At 44.5% G+C, this 11,462-nt stretch overlaps 1 protein-coding gene across 1 annotated transcript; it reads right to left on the reverse strand.

The window, feature by feature from the left end:
* Positions 1–442: 442 nt before the first annotated feature.
* LSM11 (LSM11, U7 small nuclear RNA associated) lies at positions 443–9,982 on the reverse strand. Its single transcript, XM_038413819.2, has 4 exons — positions 9,077–9,982; positions 8,388–8,527; positions 6,770–6,853; positions 443–5,166 (listed from the first exon to the last, which is right to left on the reverse strand). The coding sequence occupies exons 1-4, from the start codon at positions 9,474–9,476 to the stop codon at positions 4,762–4,764; spliced, it is 1,029 nt and encodes a 342-aa protein (XP_038269747.1). The 5' UTR covers positions 9,477–9,982; the 3' UTR covers positions 443–4,761.
* Positions 9,983–11,462: the final 1,480 nt, after the last annotated feature.

The following is an 11,462-nucleotide window of genomic DNA, read 5'->3' on the forward strand; positions in this document are numbered from 1 at the left end:
TTCAAGGACCTTTCACATTCTAACAGCTAACATCAAATTATTCCACAGATTCTGTATTTTCTTAGTATTTTTAGAACCATTTCTAATATTTACCAAGGTTTCATGACTCTTCTTCAAAGGCAGTTTAGAGGACTTTGTTTCATATAATAACATTTAGTACATCAAATCACACCCCCAGTGAATGAATCACTGTTATCCAACCATCTTGAAGAACAGTAAAAAAGACTAGACAGAATGCAAGCGGCACATCCATCCCTTTACAGTGTACCATAGATATTCTGTCCACGGAGTTCTTTATTTCCCCATCTGCTCCTGATATTTGTTCTTCATCTGAAGTTCTCATTTGTGACACCACAGTTAACTGCTGTGGTAAATGAATGGTGAGAGCAAACAGTATATGTATGAAAAAGACCCTTTTTTAGGGAAAAATCAAGGCGATAAATAATCAAAAAATAAAAATTGTTTTTAAATACTGTTTTTCAAATATTAACATGAAGATTCAGATGTTGTAGAAGAATTCATTCCAGAAGATCAAAGATTTTATTTAGGGCTTGTTGACATAAAAGTTAATACAGAATAAGGAAGAGTGAATTTAAAGCATATTATCTATTCCAGTCAGTACTTTAAGTTCAGAATAACTGTGTCCACACATGGAGTTAATTAGGAATAGCTATTCCAGAATGACTGCCCAAGTAGACAAGCCCTTGTATAGTAACTTTTAGCCAAAGTTGCTGCATACACATGAAAGAAACACACAGGATCACTAGTGACTTGTTTGTGGCTCAGTAACAATACCTTACACTCACAAGAGAAAGTTTGTAACAAACAATTTTGCAGATGGGTTTTAAAAATCACAGAATGTCAGAAAGAGGTGGAGGAGGGGAAGAAAGCACCAGATCTGGGGCTATAGAAAGAAGAGGCAATATTTAGAAACAAATGGAGATATGAAAGGGGCAATAAAAGGAAGAAAGGACCAGATCAAGCACTGAACTGTAAGAAAGAATTTTTAATTTGACAGCACCGATGGACAGCAAGACATTGAAATGAAACAAACAGCAACGTGAATGGTGAGAGCGCAAAATATGTTGGGTGATTAGTCAACTGAGGTGGCTGACTAGAAGATTTTGGAAAAGCAGATCAATAGCAATGCAGAAATCAAGGTACAAAAATCAATCAGCATTTTTTACTTTAATGTAAATAAGAAACCTCCAGAGATGTGTTCAGAAGGTGATATCTGCAAGGTTTAACAAGAGAAAAAGGGTGGAAAAAAGTTGTTATTGAAGATAACATCAAGACTCATAGAAGCAGCAGCAACCAGATTGATAGGATTATCATCATCAACAAGAAAGAAAAGTAAGCAGTGGAAATAGAGAGAACATTCATCTTGGTCATATCTAATTTAAGGCAAGTGGCTTTAGTCCAAGTGGAAATGGAATCAAGCAAGGTAGAAAGAATTATGGGTATATGAGAAAAAAGGAAAGGAAAGAACACAACTGAATGTTACCCTAAGATTGGGCCTGAGCAGAGATAATCACACCTAGCGAGTGAGTTGGAAGAAACAGATCAGAAGACCAAGAACAGAGCCCTTTGGGCTGAGACAGGAGAAGAGGCAGAGAAGTGGTTGTCCCAGGATACCCTAAAAAACAAAATGAGATAAGGAAATCATTGGAGTGCAGTCAGAAAAACTGAGGCAATGAAAAAAAAAAAGTCAGTGACAGAAGATTGAGAAGTCAAGAACAGAAGTAAAAATCTTTGGCTGAAACAATTTAATAACTCATATGAGAGCTCTCTCAATAAAGTGATGTGTTAGAAAATCAAACTGGAAAGGCGGAATGAATTCAAGGCAAATATGAAAATAAAGATTTCTGCTCCAAGATTTTAGAAAGGACTGCAGGGAGAAAGAAGAATCAATAGAAGGCTTTTAAAGAATAGGGAAAATAGCTCAAAAGAGGGATGGACAGAGCCTGAGACCAGAGAAGCCTTTTCAGTGGCCAAAGTCTAAGATCAGGTAGTACTTTGGTAACAAAGCTATGCTTAATTATAAGTTATAGTAATTCACTTTTTTCATAGCAAGTTTTCAGAAGCTTAGTGAATTTATTTTTATTCCTACTATAGTCTTCAGTGATGGTGATTAGATTCCATTTCATTTTCAGTCCTTTTTGAAGACTGGATTTGAACTGGCAACTCGGAGACTTATCCCATCAGTCATCGAAACCCTAATAGGTGCTTTATTTGAAAGGTCTACAGAAGTTTCAAACAGTCCCCCAGACAAAAGGTGGTTTTGAATGTCCAGAAACATTATCAGATGTATTCCTAATGATAAACAATTTATACATCACTTTTAACAGCAAAGTTATACTCCTAAGATTTTGTATAACCAGTAAATTTTAGGGCTGACTTTTTATTGCATTATGACTCAGGTTATAAACCATTAAGAAGTTGTTCTCCCATCAGAATGCTGGACAGTCTTAATCCTCATTTTTAGCAGGGGAGCTGCTTTGCAGCATCAGATAACTGAGATCAATAGAGGAGTGAAATGTAATGGCCTAGGATATAGATTCCAAGGCCAGAAGGGACCATTGTGGTCATCTAGTCCGACCTCCTGCACAACACAGTCCCAAGAACAGCCCCAAAACAAGCTAAAAATCTGCTCTAGAAATACATCTATTTTTTATTTTAAAATGTTTAATGATGGGGAATCCACCATAAACCTTGGTAAATTGTTCCAGTGGTTAAAAGTGTACACCTTATTTCCAATCTGAATTTGTCTAGGCTCAACTTCCAGCCATTGGATCGTGCTGTACCTTGCTCTGATAAGCTGAAGAGCCCATTATTAATTATTTGTTACTCTGACTGTAATCAAGTCACTTCTTAACCTTCTCTGTGTTAAACCAAACTCCAAGAGCTTGATCTATTTATCATAAGGCATGTTTTCCAATCTGTAATTCTCGTGGCTCTTTTCTGAATCCTCTCCAATTTATCAATATCCTTCTTGAATTGTTGGCACCGGAACTAGACAGTATTCCAGCAGCAGTCGCACAAATGCCAAATACAGAGGTAAAAATAATCTCTACTCCTACTCAAGATACTCATTTATGCATCCCATGATTGCATTAGCTCTTTTGGCCAGAGCATCACAGTGGGAGCTCACGTTCAGGTGATTATCCATCATGACCCCCAAATCTTTTTCAAAGTCACTGCTTCCTAGGATAGTTGCCTCATCCTGTATGAGGTACATTTTTTGTTTCTAGATGTATACATATACACTTAGCCATCTTAAAATGCTTGTTTGCTTTCACCCAGTTTACCAAGCGATCCAAATCACTCTGAATCAGTGACTGGTCCTCTTCATTACTTACCACTCTCCCAGTTTGTGGGTCATATACCAAGAGGTCAGACTAGATGACCTAATGGTCCTTCCAACCTTAGGCTCTAGGAATTTACCAAGAGCTGTTGGTAAACAGTTTATACAGCACAGTGGTTTGAGGCTATTCTTCAGTGATTTAGATATGAGGAGGGGAACACTACTGAAATTAAACCACTGATTTGTTGGGGCTTAATGTTTTATGAAATATAAAAATTAATGCTAAGTACACCTCTGAAATTCAATTCAGCTGGAATTAGAGGGCGCATCATTCATACAGATATACTATCCAGAAAGAATTAAGATTTGTGTTCCCATTGGAACTGGTGGAGAGGCAGCATCTCACATTTCAATAGAGGGAACTTCAAAGGTGCTTCGATACAGTTCAACTGCTAAGCACAAGCTATTATTTTTTCAAATCTGAAAAGAAAAGTACATAGTATAACAGTGAAATGTGAGACTATATGGCCAATGGATGATAAATACAAAAGACTGGAGTAGGATTTCTTGTTTCATACAAAAACTCCAAGTTATTGGACTGACTACTTTAACTTGTGGTTGGCAGTGCAGGGAGAAAGCATGGCAAGTGGGTAAGAGCACAAGCTATGTCAATAGAGACGCGTTCAAATCCTGCCTTAAAGAGGGTTGTTGTTTTTCTGAAGGGTGAGGGATCTTCAAGTGCTTATTTAGACATCAGATACACCCCAACATTGTCTTTGTTCAAGAGACAGGCTTGGACAACAGAGGATGTGGCAGCTCAGGATTGAGGTGCATTTACAGAGGTGTGCCTGCCACAGCAAGAAACTAAAGGTTAACACCATTGCTGTTGTTCCTCTTTTGCATAGGCTGTTAATTCCCTTACACACTAAGATGCAAAGAATTATTCTTTGCCAGACTTTAAATTATTATTAAACTAATACTCCATAAGTTGCTTGTTTCATTAAGCTAATTTCTCTTGCAATTATGAGAGAGTATTTAGCATTGGTCATTCATTTTAGACTGGATGCTGAGTCGCATGCTCTTTAAATGTGGGGTGACTATTTTGTCCCATAACCAAACATACTGATTTCACCCCTCAACCCTCTTAATTTATCCTGTTAAGAAGCCTCCTGTCCTGCCTTGACAATTCTTCTCATTTCCTCATCTTGCAGAAGCAAGCTCTTGCTGAACTTGCCTTCAACCCCTTGAATGGAAGAAGTCTTGCGAAGCTGATCTGGCAGCTGGCTCAAAATGCCATAAACTCCAACACACTTGCATCTATTTCCCCTATCCTGTTATGGTTGAAGGAAGGGAAACAGCTATGATACCACGGTACTTCACACGACAATGCTAAGTAGCACAGAGCTGTAGCTGCAATTCATGTATGTGTTAAATATACTGACTAAGGCTCAGCCAAGTCAATGCGCTAAATGAACAAGCAAGACATTCTCGCCTCGGATAAATATCTGGTTTATATGACGCGTAAAGACCTGCTGATAATCCACTTTGGGCCTCTGCTTTTTCCGTGGCTGGCCTTTTGCATTAGCACCCCCTGCACTACTGCCCTCTGTCTGGGCAGTCCTGCTCGGCAAGTCAGCCTTATTCTTGACTGCCAGATGCAAGTTGTCATTTGTCGTCTTCTTTTCTCCAGCTCCACCCAAAAATATCTGCATCCCACGCTCGTCCTCTGCTCTCCCGCATCCTGACCCAGCTTTCCGTCCAAGGGTCTTTGATTCATTTGTCAGGGCTGGCTCCTCTGTTGCAATCCTTGAGTCAGCTCCCTTCTTTATCAAGGACTCCTGCAGTTTGAGTCTGTCAAACAGCTGCAAGGGAACATTCAGGTAAAACAATCACATTCATAAACAGAGGCTTCTCTTTCTTCACTCCTAAATGAAGCATTGAGCACCTGGCCCAGAATCAGCAGCCAGGACTCATGATCAACCACCGATATTAGATTTTTCCCAGAGTTAAACCAAGAAGTAAGGTGAATGGGTGTCTCACGCATACAGATCTGCTAGACAGACTATGCAAGACTATGGCCTTTAGCATCTAATTACTAATGGGGAGTTTGGTTTTGCACGGGCGATACTGCCATGGAGAAAGTATTCAACACTATGGCAGGGAAGACAGGAGTCAGCATGTTGTTCAATGACCTCTAAGCCACCCTCTACCCCAAAAACATAGTAAGATGGTGCTAAAAGAATCCCTATCCCCTCCACCTCAGCCAGGAGACAAACAGCTGTGATGTGGAGCCTCGATATGTCAGGACTTCATTCAGGGAGATCCTTGGTGCCCCATTGTCTCATTAAAGGAACTCCAGAAGAGGGCGGTTTTGGGAGGCAAGTGGCCAAAACCAATAGTAATTATTCATAAAAATGCCTAGGATAGCAGAACTGATTTTATATATATAATTAGAGGTCATTGAACAACATGCTGACTCCTGTCTTCCCTGCCATAGTGTAGAATACTGCCTCCATGGCAGTATCGCCCGTGCAAAACCAAACTCCCCATTAGTAATTAGATGCTAAAGGCCATAGTCTGTCTAGCAGATCTGTATGCGTGACACCCATTCACCTTACTTCTTGGTTTAACTCTGGGAAAAATCTAATATCGGTTGATGATCATGTGTCCTGGCTGCCAATTCATATATCAGAGAGAGAGAGAGAAAGAATTAATCTGGAAGTGTAAAGGTGCTGAAGTTGGAAAAAATTATACTGGCATTATGTATAAAGCTGACATGTGAAATAGACACTGGATTGCTTGGCATGTCCAATTTCCAGCCCCAGTATGAATGGGCTTAAAAGGAACACTGGCAACTTAAATGTTTAAACTGATAGATTAAAAAAAATAAAAAAAAGGGGGGGGAAGAGAAAGAAGAGAAAACTATTTAAATCTGTTTGTTTTTAAATTGGGAACATTCTATCCAAATTCCTTATAATAAATTTGTTCAAGGATTTCTCAGCTCCTCTGCTGAGGTTTAGAAAGGTCTTTTGAGCAGGCCCAAAGCAACATGCATGTCCGTCCCCCGTCACCCCCTTCCTTGCTGTTCATGTGTATGCCTATGGCCTCTTCAATTTCAGCTTTGCTGTAACTGGTAAATGCCTTCTTGCGGTGCTTGGAAAAACAGCCAGCATGTGAGCTCCAGAGTAGGACATGAGAGGGACAGCTTCATGGTAGTGCATGAGACCGACATTCAAATGACTACCAAATGAACAGTGAAACTGACGATAGACAAAGCACTGTCAAATGCACAAAAACAAATAAAATAGGTAGAGGGAAGGGAGGGCGGAGTTTCTGCTCTGAACTCTCAGTTCTAGTCATCTGAGAAAGTAAATACTACAGTTTCAGATGGAAATGCTATCTTTTTAACCACTACAAAAATAAGGCATAGAAAGTCAGTTAATACGCTATTAGAAAGCTATTTACCCTGGAAAGAGTCAGCTGAGGTTCACTGTAGAATGCTTTGCCCAGTATGGGCTTTCTGTATGTCTCATCTACATCTGTCAAGGCCTGGAAGAAGACAAAGGAAAAGGTTCAAGATAAAGTTCTAAACACTCTGACCTTCAGAACAGCTTTGTATCATACCTTATAAAGCCATCAAGAAGTGTTCTGTCTCAAGGACAATCTAGTAACAAGCACGACACAGCAGTTTCTTTATGTCCAAGACACTTAGTTATATTGATTTATAAAAACAAAGCCCCTGTAGTGCCCAGCAGCTGCTTCTACATTACTTCCAAACCCTCCCCATCATCCTCACACAAATACTTTTGTTTTCTATCCCAAGATAACAATGATTTTTTCCAACATTCTCCCACCTTCAGGGCTCAAAACCCTTTGACAGCTGCCTTCCCTCCATCCAATCTCCCCTCTCAAAAATCTTTGGGCAATCTTGCCTTGCTCTGCTTTTGTAGCACTGAAATACGGTAATCTGTCCCCTTTAAGGAAATGGGGTCCTGGGGTCAGCTCACTCTCCATCACCTGGTGTGGCCCTTTAAGATTTGGAGAGGTCTGATATACCAAAGTTGTAAGAGATATTGGTAGAGAGGAAGTGGTCACAGGAACAGGTAGTGTTTGGGAGGAAATCCCATTACTGTTTCTTTAAGGGCCTGGGACCAGGAGCCTTTCAGAATGCACAAATCAAGGCTCCCCTTTCTCCCAGCCAATTGAGATGAGCTTTAGGAAGCAGACCAGCAGACTCATAGCAGGAGCAGGCCTGCTTGCTGAACTCTTCGAGCCCGAGAACTAACTGGGGAAGAGAGCCCAGCTGAAGGAGAAGATGGCTAAGGCCCTACAGCTGGCCTAAGATGCAAACATAGTTCCAAGGGGAGAACTGGGGCCTCTTGCCTTAAGAAGAGACAGAGGGACTGCATGAAGCACTACCCCAGCTCCATGGAATATGTGGAAGAAGAACTTTGCACGTGGAAAAGACAGTAATTTAAGAAGTGACATCAAATGAAAGATGAATCAGTCTCCTGGAGGAAAAACAAAAAAAACCCAAACAAACAATGAAAGATTCAGAAGATCAAGGTAAGGAAAATAATCAGGGGGACAAAATAAGCAAGAAAAATTGTTTTGAGGAAAGGCAGGGGAGTAGTTTCCAACACACCATGTCTAGATCCTGCAGAGAAGATTTTAGAGATTTCTACGATCCCTTATATTTTAGCTCCCTGTGTTTGGTAACAGAAACTTGGGAAACTTAAATACATCCCAGCATTCAGTACAAGGGCGAAATGGGTTCATGATTAACAATATTACATTCTCACCTCATAGAATCATAGAATATCAGGGTTGGAAGGGACCCCAGAAGGTCATCTAGTCCAACCCCCTGCTCAAAGCAGGACCAAGTCCCAGTTAAATCATCCCAGCCAGGGCTTTGTCAAGCCTGACCTTAAAAACCTCTAAGGAAGGAGATTCTACCACCTCCCTAGGTAACGCATTCCAGTGTTTCACCTCCTTCAAGTTTGCCAGTTTAGGCCCTCTCCCAGTGGGTGCGTAGGCGTTTCCAGTGCAGAGGTTGTGAGTCAAGGAGTAGTACAATAATTACCATATTCCAGAATTTGTCAAACGCAACCAAAAACCCTGAGCAGACTCCACGCAACCCCTTGAAAGTTCGGATGTGGACATTGACTTTTACACCATCTCTGACGCAACGATGTAGCTCACCAAGAGGGCTGCCTTCGTGAACTAGAACAGGTATGAAACACCGTCAGGGAAGTGTATATTTTATATACACAAAACAAAATTCAGAGGGCTCACATTCCCCCCCATAACCCTTCCCCCCATCCCACAACCAGCCCCCCCACAGCCAGTCCCCCTTTCTCCCCCAGAGCCAGCCCCATGCCACAGCCAGCCCCCACCCCCTTCCCCCCCATAACCCTTCCCCCATCCCACAGCCAGCCCCCCATCCCCCATAACCCTTCCCCCATCCCACAGCCAGCCCCCACCCCCTTCCCCCCCAGAGCCAGCCCCCCGTCCCACAGCCAGCCCCCACCCCCTTCCCCCCCAGAGCCAGCCCCCCATCCCACAGCCAGCCCCCACCCCCTTCCCCCCCAGAGCCAGCCCCCCATCCCACAGCCAGCCCCCCATAACCCTTCCCCCATCCCACAGCCAGCCCCCACCCCCTTCCCCCCCAGAGCCAGCCCCCCGCCCCCCAGCCAGAGCCCCCTTCCCCCATCCCAGAGCCAGCCCCCCCATCACCCTTCTCCCCACAGCCAGCCCGTCCGCCCCCCTTACGCGGCATCCTGGTGAGGACGTTGCGCGGGGCCCGGCGGCGCCCGGCCCGGCCGCGGGCCGCCGCCTCGCGCTCGGGGTCCCGGTTGACCATGAGGCCGCGGAGGCGCTGCAGGCGCTCGGGGTCGGCGGCGGCGGGCGGGCGGCGGCGGCCGCGGGCCGGCGGGCGGCGGCGGGCGGCCGGGCGGCGCAGGCCCCGCTGGAAGCTCTCGTACTCGGCCAGGTTGTTGAAGCAGGGCGCGCCGGGGAAGGGCAGCGGCGTGCGGGCCGAGTACAGCGCCAGCAGCGGGTCGAAGCGGGCCGAGCTCACGTCCAGGCGGCTGGGGCTGGGAGACCGGCCGGGGCCCGAGCGCGGCGGCGGCGGCGGCGGCTCCCCCCCCCCGGCACCGGCCGCCCTCTCCATGCCCCGCTCGCCGCCGGCCGCCTCTTGCAGCTCGGCCCGGCCGCCGCTAGGGACCGCCGCCGAGCCCGGCACCGCCCCGAAGCTAAGCAGGCTCCGGCCCGCACCGCGCTGGGATGGGAGACGCAGCGTGGCCAGGCTGGGCGGGGGGGAGCCGGTGGCCCCGCTGCAGAGACAGCCGCCGGTTGGAAAGCGCGCACAGGGGCAGAGCCGGGGGGCCGGGAACGGTTTCCCTGCCCTGATCTCGGCCCGAGGCACGCGTGCCCCGGGGGGCGGTGGAGGTCTGCTCGGGGCGGAATCTGCTCCGCGAGAGCGTTGCCTGCTCTTACAGCAGGCTACGGAAAGCACAGGTGTGTCAATACGAACTGCAATTTGATACAGCTGCCTTGTTTCTACTGCTCTGCGCACTGAACTGTGCGGACAATATTTAGAGCCCAATGACTGTGTTTTATAATTTGATGGGAAAGACGGGAACGCCAGCAATTGTTCAGTCACAGTGTGACTTTGAGGCTTTTGGTTTTTGTAAGCAAGTAGTTTTTAAATTGGGTGAAACTTGGGGGTGCGCAAGACAAGTCAGAGGCCTGAAAGGGGGCCAGTAGTCGGGAAAGGCTGAGAACCACTGCCCTGATGGGTTTCAGAGTAGCAGCCCTGTTAGTCTGTATCCGCAAAAAGAAAAGGAGGACTTGTGGCACCTTAGAGACTAACAAATTTATTTGAGCATAAGCTTCCGTGAGCTACAGCTCACTTCATGGGATGATGGTTTCAATACAACGAGCTTTGTTCACTGCTTATCACCTCATCTGGAGGGAAATCAGGCCAGTAGCCCCAAGCCCCAGCCCTCCTGGCTGCTAATCAAGCTCTCCAGCGCTCAGATAGATTCAAGATGCTCTGGTTTTAATATGGCTTCTCTAATTGCTGCACCTTTAATTAATTTCTCATACCAAAACCCCTCTGTGTATTACAGCAGCTCTGCCTGCGTAAAACACCAAGTCCCTCGCCCTAGGACCTTTCACAGATCATGCACTGGCTCTTTCATAGAGATGAGCAGTTATGTTGCACAACTGAAAGGCAGCTGGGTAAAGGTCAGTACAAAAAACTTTTTATTATTTTTTCCTTACAGAGAACATATTGCACAAGTGTTTTCTCAAAAAGAAAATGACACTGTTTCAGTCCCTGGAGCCCATTCTAGTCACTGTTAAGAGACTGCACCCCCTGCTATTAAACTCCATAACTAGTCCCCAAAGGTCAAATGCTTCATTCTATGGCAGTAAAACATAACTGAATGTGTGTGTATGAATGTGTGTGCCCAGGGCACATACTGGTTCAAATTCTGTCCAACACTCATCCACCTCCTCTTTTTTTCTTGGGCATATCCATTTTCAATTGTTTCAACTTCCTCTAGTTTTGAATAGCAAACTTTAGATAGATAGGGCCTGATTTTTGGAGGTGCTCAGCACTATTTACTTCAGTTGGAGTTATTTGTTCAGCACCTCTCAAAACAATGTGACCCAAAATTAAAGGCCATTTTTGAAAATATGACCCTTACCTATGGCCTGCAGTTTCCATCTATCTGTGAAAGGGGAATATTTACCTATTATACACTATTCTGAGGATTGGTTAATTCTTGTAAAGTGCTCTGAAGATATAAAGCCCCATGTGGGTGATAAATATTATCAGCTAGAACCATGTTCTCAAAAAATGATCTTTCCACTTCACGCCAGAGTGAAAAATCCAAATTTTACTATCTTTTTGTTGAAGATTAATTTATTATATGAAGGGAAAACTCAAGAATTCAGTTACTGGATACTGACATGAGACATTCTGGAGTCCAACAGAGTTTATATCTCAGACCAAAAAAAAGTATTAGAGGGCTCACAGATGCCAGGAAGACTCTATAACTTTGGTGTCATGATTAATTGGGAATGAATGATGTGCTGCCCACCCCACAATCCCCCAAATCTGCCTTTTCCTATTAGCTTCTTGATGATC

This window comes from Dermochelys coriacea, chromosome 8 (genome assembly GCF_009764565.3).
Source record: "Dermochelys coriacea isolate rDerCor1 chromosome 8, rDerCor1.pri.v4, whole genome shotgun sequence".
NCBI classification, from domain to species: Eukaryota; Metazoa; Chordata; order Testudines; family Dermochelyidae; genus Dermochelys; species Dermochelys coriacea.